Source organism: Stegodyphus dumicola, chromosome 6 (genome assembly GCF_044657685.1).
Source record: "Stegodyphus dumicola isolate Sdum_Otavi_A_Nest chromosome 6, ASM4465768v1".
NCBI classification, from domain to species: domain Eukaryota; kingdom Metazoa; phylum Arthropoda; class Arachnida; order Araneae; family Eresidae; genus Stegodyphus; species Stegodyphus dumicola.
Genome location: NC_140773.1, coordinates 166,884,221 through 166,899,097, shown reverse-complemented (window position 1 = coordinate 166,899,097; position 14,877 = coordinate 166,884,221). Strand labels below are relative to the sequence as shown.

Genomic DNA, 14,877 nt, shown 5'->3' with positions numbered 1-14,877 from the left:
CTACAACACGATGAGCTACTTTAACATTCTTAAAATTCAAGTGTAGGTGGAGAACCCTACAAAACACATTCATTCTAACTTCCCCCTCATTCATCTTTAGACATGCAGGCTTTCGCTCTAAAGCATGATTTTATCTACAGTTTAATACTTAAATTTGAATTCATTGCTTTTGAGCATTTACTTTTAGCATCTAAAATTTTATGCTTCTAGACTAAATTCTACTTTTACATAACTTTCAAGTATTTACGTATATTTACAAAATTCTAATACATATGATTTTTACAATTTACCATAAAATGAATAAGAGAAAAATAAATTTTTACTTCACGCATTCTTCGCCAAGCTGGCGGCACTGAAACTAAATTTCTCATTAATACAAGAATACGAAGTTAGTTATATTACTTTCGGCCAAATTTTGGCTTTAACATAACAGAATTAGTATTTCGACCAACAGGAACTGCTTGTTCTTAGATTTTATACTTAAAGAAAATAATACTTTTTGCCTTAGCTAAATAAAGTGAAAGAAAACTAAGTCTCAACCGAGAGAAATTGACTTCCGTCAAAACATAGAACTTCGTATTTACGGAACAAAAGAAAAATTTATAGAAGATTTTAACTTATCTTTGAGTTTTCGATGATTGGAACTCCGACATCCTCTTCTGGCAGAACTGCTCCCACGTTATGGAATTCAGTGAAGTCAGTCGTCTCCTTTGTGTTTTTCGAGTTTCATTCATGTTGATTTTTCTTTTTCGCCCTCTGTATGCAGGCCTCTTGGAGTGGTAGTCGTCGGGTTGCTGTCTTTTCCGTTTTGCCCTTGGACGGCTGGTCTGGCTTTCTCCGGTCTGGAATCGTGCTTGAATTTCTTCCGTTGGTGGTGGTCTTTTCGTTCCTCCTGCTGTCTTTTCGTTCTCGTGAACGGCGGCCTTGATTGCCCCTGACTATCTGGCCTTGCAAGTGTTTTCCTCAATGCAGAATTTCTACTGCGATACGTTGTAACTGATCTTTTCCTCTTTACCAAAGATTCTTTACGTGTCGGCGTTGCTTTCTTGCATTTCTTAAATGCTGGAGTCTGAACGTTTTCCTTTCTTCTTTTCGGTACCGTCGCATGACTTGTAGAAGGGGTAGGTTTCTCTTCAGTTCTCTGCTTCTTGGGTGGTGGAGCGGGTGACGTTACTTCTGGACCTTCCACTTCTTTTACGCTTGAGTCCTGCAAGAAACTTTTAAGGATTTCAAAATCATTTTGAATATAATATTTTTTCACCTGGTCGGGACTTGCTTTACAGATTTCCCCTCTCTCGTTCTTAAGGTACAATACCACTCCCTTGATTTCCTGAATTACATAGGGGCCTTCAAATTTTGGAGCTAACTTTGCAGTAAAATTGTCTGGGGCACTTGATAAAGAAAATTTCCGTTTCAACACTTTATCCATATCTTTAAAATCTGCTTCACGGCGTTTTCTATCATAGTATAATTTCTGTCTATTTCTTGCCGTATCCGAGCTTTTAACCGCCTGGTCAATGAGTTTTTTCACATCTTTTTTGTTTGAACTCTTGCTCTCTTTGTTGCTTAAAGAATAATTTATCTAGTGGCGTAATTAACTTCCGTCCTAAAAATAATTCTGCTGGAGTTTTCCCCGTAGTATCGTGATTTGCTGTTCTTAAAGCATAAGCTAACTCATTTATGTAGCCATCCCAGCGCTTGTGATGTGTGCTAACATAACTTCGAATTATTTTTACAATATTTTTATTAACTCTTTCTGCCTGTGGTCTATACGGAACCATTTTGATATGGCGTATGCCAAGTCCAGTGCAAATGTTTTCAAATATTTCGCTAACGAATTGTTTATCGTTATCGCTAATGACTTTTATCGGTGAACCGTATTTTAAAATGTATCTGTGTAAGAATGCATCTGCGACTGTTTTGGCTGACGCACGTTTAAGTGGAACAATTTCTGTCCATTTTGAAAAAATGATCTACAATTACTAAAAGAAAACGATTTTTATTTAACTCACTCTGGGGGAAAGGACCAAGAAGATCTATGCCTAAAATTTCATTCGGAAATGTAGCGCGAATGCTATTTAAGTACCCGGCCGGGCTGTAATTAATATCATTTATTAACTGACATTGATTTCAGGACCTGACATACGCAGTTACTATTTTGTATAATTGCGGAAATATACCACCTCGCGTACCCTTTTTAAAGTCTTTCTGACCCCTAAATGACCCGCCGTTTTCGCGTCTTGTAATTCCTTCAAAATGCTTAATCGCAGCGAGGCTGGGATGACTGGTTTGTATTCGAAATTTTCGTTTGTTGTTTTCGTATGAAATAATAAATTATCTATTATTTCATAGTTTTCTGCTCTATTTCTTATTGAATCGATATCTGTGTGTTCAAAGTTTTCGGGGTCTTTCAAATACGCATAGATACTTCCAAATTCAGGATCAGTTTTCAATTCAGCAATAATTGTTTCTCTAGAATCTAAAATTTTTGAAGTCAACACAGCGCATTTGAGTTCATTTCCTTCATCGTCCAGTTTTATACGAGATAGTGCGTCAGCTACATTGTTTTCCTTACCCGGTTTATATTTAATTATGAGGTAATATTCTTGAAGCTTTAAAGCCCATCTTATTAACCTGGGTGTTAGGTTTTTCCCCGAGTAAAGTATACCAACAGCCGCATGATCCGAAAAGACTGTTACTGGCGCTTTGCCGAAATAAACTCGAAATTTGTGTACAGCCATTAATACGGCTAATGTTTGACTCCCTGTAGCTGTATAATTCCTTTGCGTAGGGTTCAAAGTTTTACTAAAAGATGCCAAAGGATGGCCATTTTGCATGAGAACAGCACCTACAGCATAGTCCGACGCATCTGCTGCAATTTCCAAATTTTCGTCCCCTCCGGGAATTTCAAAAACAGGGGCATTGATGAGCGCTTCTTTTAATCTTTCAAATGCGGTATTTGCTTCCGCTGTCCACGTGAATTTACTTTTCTTTCTTTTAATTACTAACAAGGGTTCAACAATATTAGCAAAATCTTTTATGAATGACCGATAATAAGAACATAACCCAAGGAAAGAAGAAAGTTTCTTGGCGGTGGGAAATTCTTGATTGCTTTTATTTTTGAATCTTTTGAATCTTGAGTTTCTATACCCTTTTGCGAAATTTTATAACCCAGATATTTAAGTTCTTTAGTTGCGAACTTGCATTTTGAGGCGTTAATTGTAAGACCGGCCTCTTTTAATAATTTAAATATTTCTTCTAGATCTTTAATATGTTGTTCCAACGTACTACTCGTTATAATTATATCATCTAGATAGATTAAAGTCGATTTTCCTAGGACAGGCTTTAGAACAATGTCCATAGCTCTCTGGAATGTTCATGGGGCCCCACACACAACCCAAAGGGCATGCGTAAAAATGTGTAAGTGCCCGATTTTGTTATAAACGCGGTTTTATGTATGTCTTCGGGTTTCATAGCTATTTGATAGTAGCCAGACGTTAAGTCCAAAGTAGTCATGTATCTAGTAGATTTAATGTTTGTAATAATTTCCTCTATAACCGGCAAAGGGTAAACTGGGAACTTAGTAACACTATTAAAGCTTTCTGTAATCGATAGCAAACCTCCAAGCCCTTTTATCCGAAGGAGGAAACTCATTCTTTTTCCTACATAGTACGACTGGACTCGCGTACTCACTATTTATGGGCGTTATTATTTGGTTCTTTAACATTTCCTGAATGTGTTCTTCGATGATTTGCTCTTTCTGTTTATCATAGCGGTAAGGTTTAGTCCTACAGGGTTTGTCGGCAGTTAACAGTATATCATGCGTAACAATTTGACAGTTACCAGGCCGTTCTGAAAACAAATTCGAAAAAGTACTCACCACTTGCTGGATGGCTTGACTTTCATGGTCATTCAAATGGCTAAGGTCGACTTGCGGTTGTTCCACTTGCTCCACCACCCTCCGATGCATCTCCAGCACAATAGAACTTTCCTGAAAATTCAGTTTGGCCTTGGCGGCTTTTAAAAACTCCATACCTAAAATAAGTGGACTTTGCAAATTTTTTACTACAAAAATTAATACTTTAAGGCTTTCGTTTTTAACTTGTATTTGTAATGATAATTTGCCAATACATTGACAAGTTTGTCCTGCGCTGCTATGATTTCTGTGTTTTTATTTTTAAATAATCGTAACGTATTAAAATTCTTCTTAAAAAAGTATCACTCATAAAATTACCTTCTGCTCCTGTATCGATGAGGGCTTCTACTGGTACATCGCCAACCAGAACTTGTATAATCGGTAATTGTGAGTTTTTTATGATGACCGTATTTAAGTATCTGCTTGAGGGTTTCTTCGAAACTTCCGGGGTCTGAACCCTCGCTTTTACAGGCCCCTCGTTTAAAGCTTTCCTTTCAACTTCTGCCTTCTGGGTACGCGGACGGTTGTTTTCAAATTTCCTTTTTGGGCCTTGACATTCGAGCTTGGATGAGTTAGCTTGATAGCTCTTTCCCCCATAAGAGCGATTTGCGTTTCTGTCTGCTCATTTGAAGATTGCCTACGGAGACCTTGAGAATACGATGCCCCTCTAGCATTTTCCGCTATTCTGCGATTTTGGAACTTGACCGCCAACTCGAAGAGTTCCTGCAATGTGCTTGGGTTTCTAATTTCGAAGTAATCTTGAACAGCAGGTAGCAATCTTGGTAAGTTTATTTCAATAATCTCCTTGTCTGGTTTCTTCCCATACAGCATAACTGTCAGTTTAATTTTTCGCAGAATAAAGTCCATCAACTCTTCTATATTCCGTTGATAAAAACTATATAGTTCGGCTTCTAGCTGTGCTCGATCTTTCACTATGGGGAAGGCCTTTAATAATGATTTTTTGAAATTTTCAAATGTTTATGTTTGGCCTCCGAATTCCCCTAATAAAAATTTGCCTATATTCTTCCACCATAGCGAGGCCTGTCCTCTTAGTGCAGATGTGGCAATGGCAACTTTTTGTCTTTCAGGCACAGGGTAGAGCTGGAAATGGTTTTCGAGGCCTTCTAAGAATATCGCCACCGAATTTTTTCCGTCGAAATTGACGTTTGGCTTGATTGATGCTCTCATCGTCTGGACCAGGTATCCAAATCCTTCCAATTGCCTTGCCATTTCTTGTTGTTGGACTTGTCCAGAAGCTTCCATCCAGTTTTCGGCCATTTCAGTTTGACAAGTGTTCGAGCGCCAATGTGGTGTTGTGCGGCCCCAACCTACACGCAACAATAATAGTGACTGCTATGAACTGGAAAGTACACAAAACTCTTAAGAAGGGTTTAACTCCCTTTTTATTCTACTTTAGAAGTTACAGATGCGTGCACTTGACGCTCACAAACTACGCCGACCCGGCGGTAAAATAAAAATAAGAAACTAAAAATGAATAATAACAAGTTACTACCTACGAGGCTCTCTAAAACGTAACTAACTTAACCGCGTTCTATGAAACAGCTCAGATTTCAGCAAACTTTCTGAATATTAAGTTGAAAGATTCAACTATCTGCCGAGGCAAGCACACAGGCCGAAACGCGCGGTTTTCAATTTCTACTTAGTCACCTTCACGCTCGTGAAGCAAGAAAGCGCACTTACGAACTCGTTTCCCTTCTATTTAACTCAAATTACTTCCGCTGACAATTTGAGTACTTTGCGCGTTCTACTAAAATTTACATACTCTGGCATTGGCAATTCCAGGGGAAAGTAAGGCTTGACAGGAAAGATAGTTTAAACTTAAAATAAATGTTAGTTAAAATAAATATAAACCGTACAAGGGAATTCAACATTCCGAGATCCACAGTGTCAAGAGTGTGCCGAGAGTATCTAATTTCAGGCATAATATCCCACCATGGACAGCGCAGTGGCCGACCACCTGCACTTAACGACCGAGACCAGCGACGTCTGCGTAGAGTTGTCAATGTGCACAGACAAGCAACACTGCGTCAAATAACCGCAGAAATCAATGTGGGACGTACGAGGGACGTGTCCGATAGGTCAGTGCGGCGAAATTTGTCTTCCTAGGGCTATGCCAGCAGAAGACCGACTCGAGTGCCTTTACTGACAGCACGACATCGCCTGCAGCGACTCTCGTGGGCTCGTGAGCATATCGGTTGGTCCCTAAACGAATGGAAAACCGTGGCTTGGTCAGATGAGTCACGATTTCAGATGGTAAGAGCTGATGGTAGGGTTCGAGTGTGGCGCAGACCCCACGAAGCCATGGACCCAAGTTGTCAACAAGGCACTGTTCAAGCCGGTGCTGGTTCCATAATGGTCTGGCCTGTTTTTACATGGCATGGACTCGGTCCTCTGGTGCAACTGAACCGATCATTGACTGGAAATGGATACCTTCAGCTACTTGTAGAGCACTTACAGCCATTCGTGGACTTCACGTACTCAAACAACGATGGGATATTTATGGATGACAATGCGCCATGTCGTCGGGCCACAATTGTTCGCGATTGGTTAGAAGAACATTCTGGACAATTCCAGCGAATGATCTGGCCACCTAGATCGCCCGACATGAATCCCATCGAACATTTATGGGACATCATCGAGATGTCAGTTCGTGCCCAAAACCCTGAACCGTCAACACTTTCACAATTATGGACGTCTATAGAGGCAGCATGCCTCATTATTCCTGCAGGGGACTTCCAACGACTTGTTGAGTCCATGCCACGTCGAGTTGCTGCACTTCGCCGGGCAAAAGGAGGACCGACAAAATATTAGGAGGTATCCCATGACTTTTGTCACTTCAGTGTATTGCCATTGTGTTAAACGTTCTTAGTAGTTTTAAGTGTGACTACTGATTGCGTTGAGAAGAGCTGTACGAGTACTTTTATGGAAAGTTCTGGAACTGTAAAGTGTTTCTTTTGTGAAAATAAATTTTATCAAGCTATCATCGATTCTGTGTGCATTCAATGTATTACGAACCTAGGCACTTAACAGCATTCTTAATATTCTGATCTTTTTTAATTGCTCAAGAAAGCCTAGCTTTCATTCACTTCTTTTTCTTCTAGTGTAGCGTTTCTCAAACTGTGTTCTTTAAAGCCTGCCCTTGTGGCCCTCCTAGATTTCCAGGAGGCGGACCAAAAATAAAATTTATTTTAACTGCGTCTGCTATATTACAGCTGAAAATGTCATATTTTAGAAATTACGCATGACGTCTATCAGTTTTCCTCCCAAGACCGAGATGACATGAAATTTATTATTACCTGTTAACTTCCCTCTCTAGCCTTAGCAGAAAAGCGGGATTTAAAGCACTATTATTGTGGTGTTTTTCGCCATCACATCTGGCGCCACTGGGCTCATTATCGGGGAAAACGGATTATAGTGAACTCTACATAATTGTGCTTTAGAAATTATAATTTAGTTGGTTTTTACATATTTGTGAGACAAAGAGTTTTCGTATCCTTCTCAATGAAAACAAAGTACTTAAAATCGGCTTTATGTATGTGCCGATCTCAGATTTAAGCTTATTAGCATACATTAAAATTTAAAACAGCTATGCAAGAATTGGCATATCGTTGGTCATCCCTCTCATTGACCGTGAGTACCAACATTTATTTAACTTGTATTTAGTAAGGTAAATATTATACAAACTCTGATTGCCTTGAATTAATAAAAAACGGTTACAAATTTTCTTCAACTAACTTAATTATTTAATATTGATATCAAATTTAGTTAATTTTAATTAATTTTATGTTAAAAATATATGTATACCGGTTCTAAGGTATGCTAAAAAATTGCTTTCTAGGGGGATAAAATTAAGGTGGTCCGTAAAACATTCTGCTTTATAAAAGAGGTTTGAAAAACGCTGTTCTAATGTGATCTGTGTTGATAAAAACTTGCCTGCAGTGCACTAAGCACCTGGCGACATTGTGATGGCGTTCTTTTTCAGTTTCTTGTCTGATATCATCTGGACATCTGTTTATTCCTTGCGACGTTAATGATGGTTGTAGCTGTTGCAGGTGAAATCTTCCGACAACGTAACATTCTTTTTTTGTTTTACGAACATACTACAGAAATGCTCAAATATTTAATGATGAGTAGAAAGATAGGAGTAGTTACAAACATTAAGAGATTAAATTTGGGTTATTAATAGTTTATTAAAGTCGCGTCCTTTTTCTCCTGCATTGCGAAGAAAAAAGTATTTAAATATTTTCTGAATGAATGTTGATGCAAGTTTAATTTGATTATTTTCTTATTTTACTTTAGCTGTGATACATATAAAATAAGCGCAGCATATGTCTGGAGAACATGCAAGATGCAATATATCCGTTCAAAAGCTGTCTTAAAACTAGCAGGCAATATTTTTGAAACGGCGAGAAAAAGGATCTAGCAGATGGCATGAGAGCTTGTTATTTAGGGTAGACGTTTTTTTTGTCAACGGTAATGCATGCGATAACTCAGTTTTCCCCTTCATCGCTTTCTCACCTTTTTCTTGAGTCTCTTCACCCCCGTCACGAGAACTTCAAAATTCGTTTCTGTGTCACTATAAAAACATTGGAATAGTTTAGACGACAGAGCTGTTTTAGTCTTTGAGCCAGCGGCAGAGTGATAACATGCTGTATCATAACCGTCCGAAGTGTATATGGAAATCTCGGGGTGAAGTTTCTGAACATAGATGCTCTTTTACAAATTTTGAGTATGCTTTTATGCTTAGAACGTTATTTTTTCTTGCTAACTGCTCATCTTTTAGCCGTGCATTTTGTGTTAATTGAACGACAGATATTTCTACCTTTATTTCTAAATGCAAAATTTCATGAAAAATTATAAGAAGGCATTATCAAGGATATTGTAATGCCAGGAAGATTCTGCGTCTGATTTGAATCATTCTCAGCTTTATGGAGACAGCTTTCTGTGATCGTGAAAGCATTTCTTAATTTTATCTTTTTTCTAAGCTGCTATCTCCTGAACTATTTGCACAGTGTTAGCGCCTTTATTTCGAAGAACAGCTGAAGCACGAAGATATTTACTTACAGATTTTATTGTTTTTCCCGCTGCGTTTAGTATTTATTAATCCTTCATCCGGTGTTTTAAAACCTTTCTATATAAAAACAGGAATCTCATTGCAATGAAAATAAATTTCCTTTGGATACTTGTCATATTACGAATGTGTGTCTGTGAATATAATCGAAATCTGACTAAGCAAAGGCGATTGATGAACAAGCTTCGTTATGACTGCGCATTGTGATTAGTTGCATTAATTCTTGTACTGAATTATTGGTTGTGATCGATGATTTATAGAAAAAACGGGTTTTCCGAAGCAGTAATGGATCAGCTGCTTCCAGCCCTCATGTACATCCGGAACTTCAGGGTTAGTATTAATTTTATATACTCTGTGTACTTTAGAATTCAGTAAACATTAGTTTTAACCTTTTGTTTAGATATTAATTAAATATGGGATAGTCCAGAAAGTAAATCAGAACCTTTTTTAACCTAATTTCTAATGTGCTTTATTCTATAAGTTTTATTATTATTGCAGATATATATGAACTTTTAGTAAATATGGACTTCTTTTGCATATAATAATGAATTTTAATGATAATTAATTAAGTAATAAATAATTTTTATTGCGTAATAAAAACTAGAACGTTCTTATCTTTTACGCCAAAAAATGGGATCAATATTTTTGAATTTTTTAAAAATGTTTTACTAAATCAAAAATATCCCCGCATTTTACAATAAAATTATCGCTAATTACCGTAACAAAGGCCTTTTTGTTGCAGCTTGTATTGCTGATTATGAAGAAGATTTATGCATATGAGAAGAAATTTATTCAGTCCATAAGTACTAGACTGTAGCAAATTAATTTTATTAAATTCTTTAAACACGCACCCCTTCTACCCCCAAAAAAGAGTAATGCTTTAGAATTTACTTTTGAAACATGCAAAAATAAAAAATTAATTTTTCGTGACCCTTATACGATGTAGATTTCAGTACTGATAATCGTAAGGATTTTTTAATATTGTAGTCGGACTGCATTGAATTTGAAAGCTTGATCTGCTATAAATAGCGTCGTTATAAATTTTTAAACTTTTAATGAAAAGTTTGTGAAAGAACTGTGAAGATCACATTATTTTATGCACAAATTTTTAGATTGTATAAGATTTCTTTAGGTGTTTTATCGTATGTATGCATTGTTCTATTTTTATTTATTAATAGAAAAAGTTCTTTCTTCTGAAGTCGCATAATAACTCTTATTAGTAAATTATGTATATTTTTAGCCCGTCTGTGTAACGTAAAATACGAGTTTAGAAGCTTAACAATTCCATCAGAAAGCTTTCCACGTAATCATTTTTCTATGCTGGCATAGTTTTTCACAATCAATAAGCGAAATAACCAAACTTCCCCCGCCCATTTTCTACAAACTCTGAATTAATTCTGACAACTTACTAAAGCCTGAAGAAATTTTGTTAATCTATTCACACAGCTTCGTACAGTTCAGCACGCTATCGAATATGTATAGTATTTAATATTCTTATATATAATAATATATTATTCTGTGTAGCTAGCTTTGAAAGATCAGTTTTTTGACTTTTCAGAGGTCTACTCTACTTACGTAAAACTCTTTTCTTGTTGTATGTAATAATATAGAAGAGAAGATTTAGATATTTGCAGTGATGGCTGGTTTAACACATTATATTTTATTCCTAAGAAGCACAATCTTAAAATGAATTACACATCGAATTGGGCTCAACCAGCGTCAGTGTTTTGATCATGTATTTGTCAGTTATACATCTTATGACAATATAACTGATGAAAGAAGTACGATATGTTGTCAGGACAGCAAGCAAGATCTGGAATGCGAGGTGTCCAAGATGAAATTTGAGTTCAAATTGAAAAATTCATGATTCTCAAATGAGTTTATCTTGAGCTTGCTTTATCTTGATTTGATCTTTATCTTGATTGGTTAATATGTAAGCTTTTAAAATTATCATTGACTGAACCCTTAACGTAACTTATCTGCGCCATCACCTTTATGTTAGAATTATATAACTACGATTAATTTGGAATAAAGCAGTTTAGAGAGTTTTAGTATAAGTAGATACTTTTTTTTAGGATACAAAGGGAAAATTGCGAATTATGAGCCGTTAAGGGAGTGTTGCAAATTAAAATTAAATTTTGCTTTGCGTATTTTTTATCTTTTGTATATATAGAATGCAATACAAATTTTGAAAAATTTATTAACGAAGAACATGACAGATTTCGTGCATTAAAGAAGTGCCAGCATTCATGGCCGATTAAACACTTCTGTATTCTTGACAAACATTCTTATAAAAAAAACACGATTCAGCTGGCGTAAAATGCGCGCCCATTCTTTAATGATAACTTTCGTATTTTCCATATTTTTATAATACATTTGAAATAAGAATGAGAAGCTGCAGAGTACGTGCGATCAGGATAGAGAAGATTAGGAAAAAATGCATGGATTATAATATGAACATTAGTAGAGTTATAATTCTATTTTTGGTTAATTAAGGTTTTGGTTTGTAAACTTTAATATTATAATTGGCTAAAAATGTTTTACATAATGTAAATACATCATCAAAAACTTATATAAGAATCATATGGCGTAGATTAATTATGAAATAACACAGTTCAGGGAGATCTATTCTAAGCATGGTACTATTTTTAATACAGAAAGGGTTAGATTAAAAATTACCCTGAAAAGGCTAATTCCAAATTTAAGTTAGAATTTTATTTTTCGTGTTCCTTATCTTACATATGTATAGATAGCATGTTCATTTTATTTTGGTAACTATTTTTTATGTCAGTAGTTCTTCTTTTGCTCAATTTCGAATTTTGATTTATTGAGTTTTTTAAGTTTATTATTATTATTTTATAAATAAGGTAAACGAAATTTTCATAGCGAAATTATGGAGACATTTTTCCCTGGAAAAGAGGTTCATTTGGGCTTCTAGTAGTGGTAACTTTATAAGACGTGCAAGTAATGGAAATGTAGGGAATAACATGAAAGGGCAGTGTTAGTATTACGGCATTTAGTATTGTAGTTTTCCATTCAACAGGTATCACAATCTAGTTCTGGTCACCACTAGCCAAGTGGATGACACTACTGAATACTTCATCCCGTATTTGGCTCGAGGGAAGACGATTGACAATACAAGGGAAGAAGATACTGGCAATTACATTAGTCCCAGACAGCAGTGACTTCCGTTGATACTCCTTTTCACTTCAGCGACCAAAGGGGTTTAAAATACAGTGATAAAATAGCACTTCGAAAAATACTGCACACTTCGAAAAATGTGCAGTATTTTTCGACAAATATTTAAACATTCTCAAAAGCAAAGTAAAATTAATGTTTTTTTTTTTTTTTTTTTTTTTAATTTTTAGAAATAAACTCATATACTAGGTACGAAAATTGATAACACAAGTGCTTTATGTGGTTTCGTCGTTCTTTTATATTTATTTCGCAAAAATGATTCGTAGTAATTCGTAATGTGTGGTAGATTCTATTTTTGTAATTAATTCGTAAAATAAATTAAAAACTAAAGAACAAAATTTTAGCGTTGTCCTTTTAAGAATAAGTAAAAATTTTAATTTAATTTATACGAGTCACTTATTTTTACATGGTTATTTTCGTGACAGTCGAGTGCGATTCCTGGGAATTGCTGTGATTGATGTACCAATATAAAATCTTTTTATTTCTGGAACTCGATATACTTTGTTATGTGAGATGTTTCAGCTGCATGATGTATTGCTGTCTTGGACTCGCCTTAAAAAAATATGCCATCATTCATCAAATCCATCTCTTCTTTCCCCCTGCATCTGTTGTTCTTTTTTATTCATTTAGCGCGTATTAACTGAAGTGTCCTGTAGATTTTTGTGCATCGTGAATTGCTGGTAAGTTTTCACTTTTAATTTTTAAGAAAATTACTCATTTCTTTAAGAAAAAATTGAGAAAGCTGTGCTTTTTTATTTATCAATTTATTTTTACCTTTTCTCTTTCTTTCTATTTTAATTTGTCAAAATATTATTCCCTCTTTATCTATATGAAGTGTGTGATCCTAATTCGTTGGATCGGGAAGTATGTGAGACAGCTCTACTTAATGTGAATTGAGAGACACATTTTTCCTTTGAGATACAAAGATACCCTTATTCGCCCCCTTATTGAGATGGGTGAACCTGATGTGATGATATGAAATCATTCATGTTTAGGTCTATATCTGTATAAGCACTAACAGTCGGATTCTGTTTTTTGTGATGAATCTCATAATTGCACTAAATCCACGTTCTGTTAAATAGGCAATTACGCAGAAGCAACCAACAACTTTTCTACAGTAAAATGTAAATTCACGTATATCTTAGGAAATTTTGAATAAAGAAACCCAAATTTTTTGCAGGTATGCTTAGAAATACATTAAGATGATGGCAAAAATTTTAGTGACCGGTAGTGCAGAATGTAAAATTGGTATTTGTTTTTGCAACTAGAATTTGTGGTATCCTTGTTCAAATATTGGTTTCTGCTTCTCATTTGTGAATAATTCAATGATTTTCTCCTGTATTAGCATGGATACATCTGAGAATGTGTGTCTACTTGTGAAAGGGTCCAATAGCCAAGCCGGAATAATTAAGTGAAGAACTTGTTTGAATCTTTGGCTGAGGACAGAATGCAGAGCCAGTTAAGTGTTGACATTAGGCAAGCAAATCTTTACCTCGTTTTAGCAATTTTGAAAGATCTGAAAACTGAGAGCATTCTTCTCTCCCCGAGTCTTGTTTGTATATAAAAAGTTTTGCAGTAAATGCAGACTCTTAGTTTATTTTTAGTTTTAATTAAACTTTAATTCTTAACTCGTTTTACTTTAATACTTTTAGTTTTGATTAAATTTGATTGATCACCTTATAGCTTCAAATTGGTTTCACTAAATTTGACAAATACGTCAGTCATATAGGCTATGCTCTTTTTTAAAGTAATTAAACTGAGCAGCAAATCATTATCTTTAATTTCCAGGAACTGCAAAGTTGAATCAAAGATTGTGTAAAATCGATCCCTACGTCTACATCAATCCACACACAAATCGATCCCCATTTTAGGTTACCAACGAACTTCCAGTGATTTCATTTAAGGCTTCCTTTTGATTTTGTTAACTATTGTAATAATAAACTAGTGAGTCAAGCGAGCGGTCATCAAGGTTTTCGGGGCTAAATGTTGTCGATGAATATACACTGTGGAAAAAAAAAACGGGGTCGGGGTAACAGTTCTGTATCTTCCGTTATACTGGGTCGATTGACGAAATTTACCTTGAGTTTTCCATGTTTCGAAAGCGCGATTTAGGATATGTACCAGATTTATATATAGCATTGTTGTAATGTAGTATTTTGACATAAAATCGCACTTTTTCTGAAATACGTGGCAATTTTTCTTCATATTTCGATTCTACGACTCAAATTATGCCAAGTTTTGTAAAAATCGCACAAGTAGTTTTAAAAAATTAGCTCTCAAAATTTTAGCTCCTCACTCTTAATTGAATTTTGTATAAATTTATTAAAATCTCTTTTATTATTAAACTTATTTTATTCTTCCTTTCATATTTCGAAATTTAGGTTCATTCCAAATAAAAATCGCCCATTTTTATGATTTATTTTTTAACTAACTTTTCGGAAAAAATTTTGAATTTAACCAATAAAAGTTTTGCCATCATCTTAAAGTAGATGTATTTCTAAGCATACCTACAAAAAATTAGGTTTTTTTTATTCAAAATTTCCCAAGATATACGTGAATTTACATTTTGGCACGTTTTGAAATTTGGCGTATTTAAACGATAACGAAAATATGTTTTACGCACTTTTTTAAAATTATTTGAAAGTATGAATGATGACTTTTTTTCCGCTCG

At 35.2% G+C, this 14,877-nt stretch overlaps 1 protein-coding gene across 4 annotated transcripts in view; it reads left to right on the top strand.

Moving 5' to 3' along the window:
- LOC118193901 (leucine-rich repeat flightless-interacting protein 2-like) overlaps positions 1-14,877 on the top strand; it is a 212,760-nt gene that overhangs the window by 42,851 nt on the left and 155,032 nt on the right. Inside the window, exon 1 of one of the 4 annotated variants that reach the window (XM_085819148.1) lies at positions 8,558-9,338. The exons of the other annotated variants lie outside the window; for them this stretch is intronic. Within the exon in view, the coding sequence (XP_085675274.1) occupies positions 9,258-9,338 (81 nt within the window). The 5' untranslated portion in view covers positions 8,558-9,257. Of the gene's footprint in view, positions 1-8,557; positions 9,339-14,877 lie in introns of those variants that run through there. 4 annotated transcript variants of the gene reach the window in all.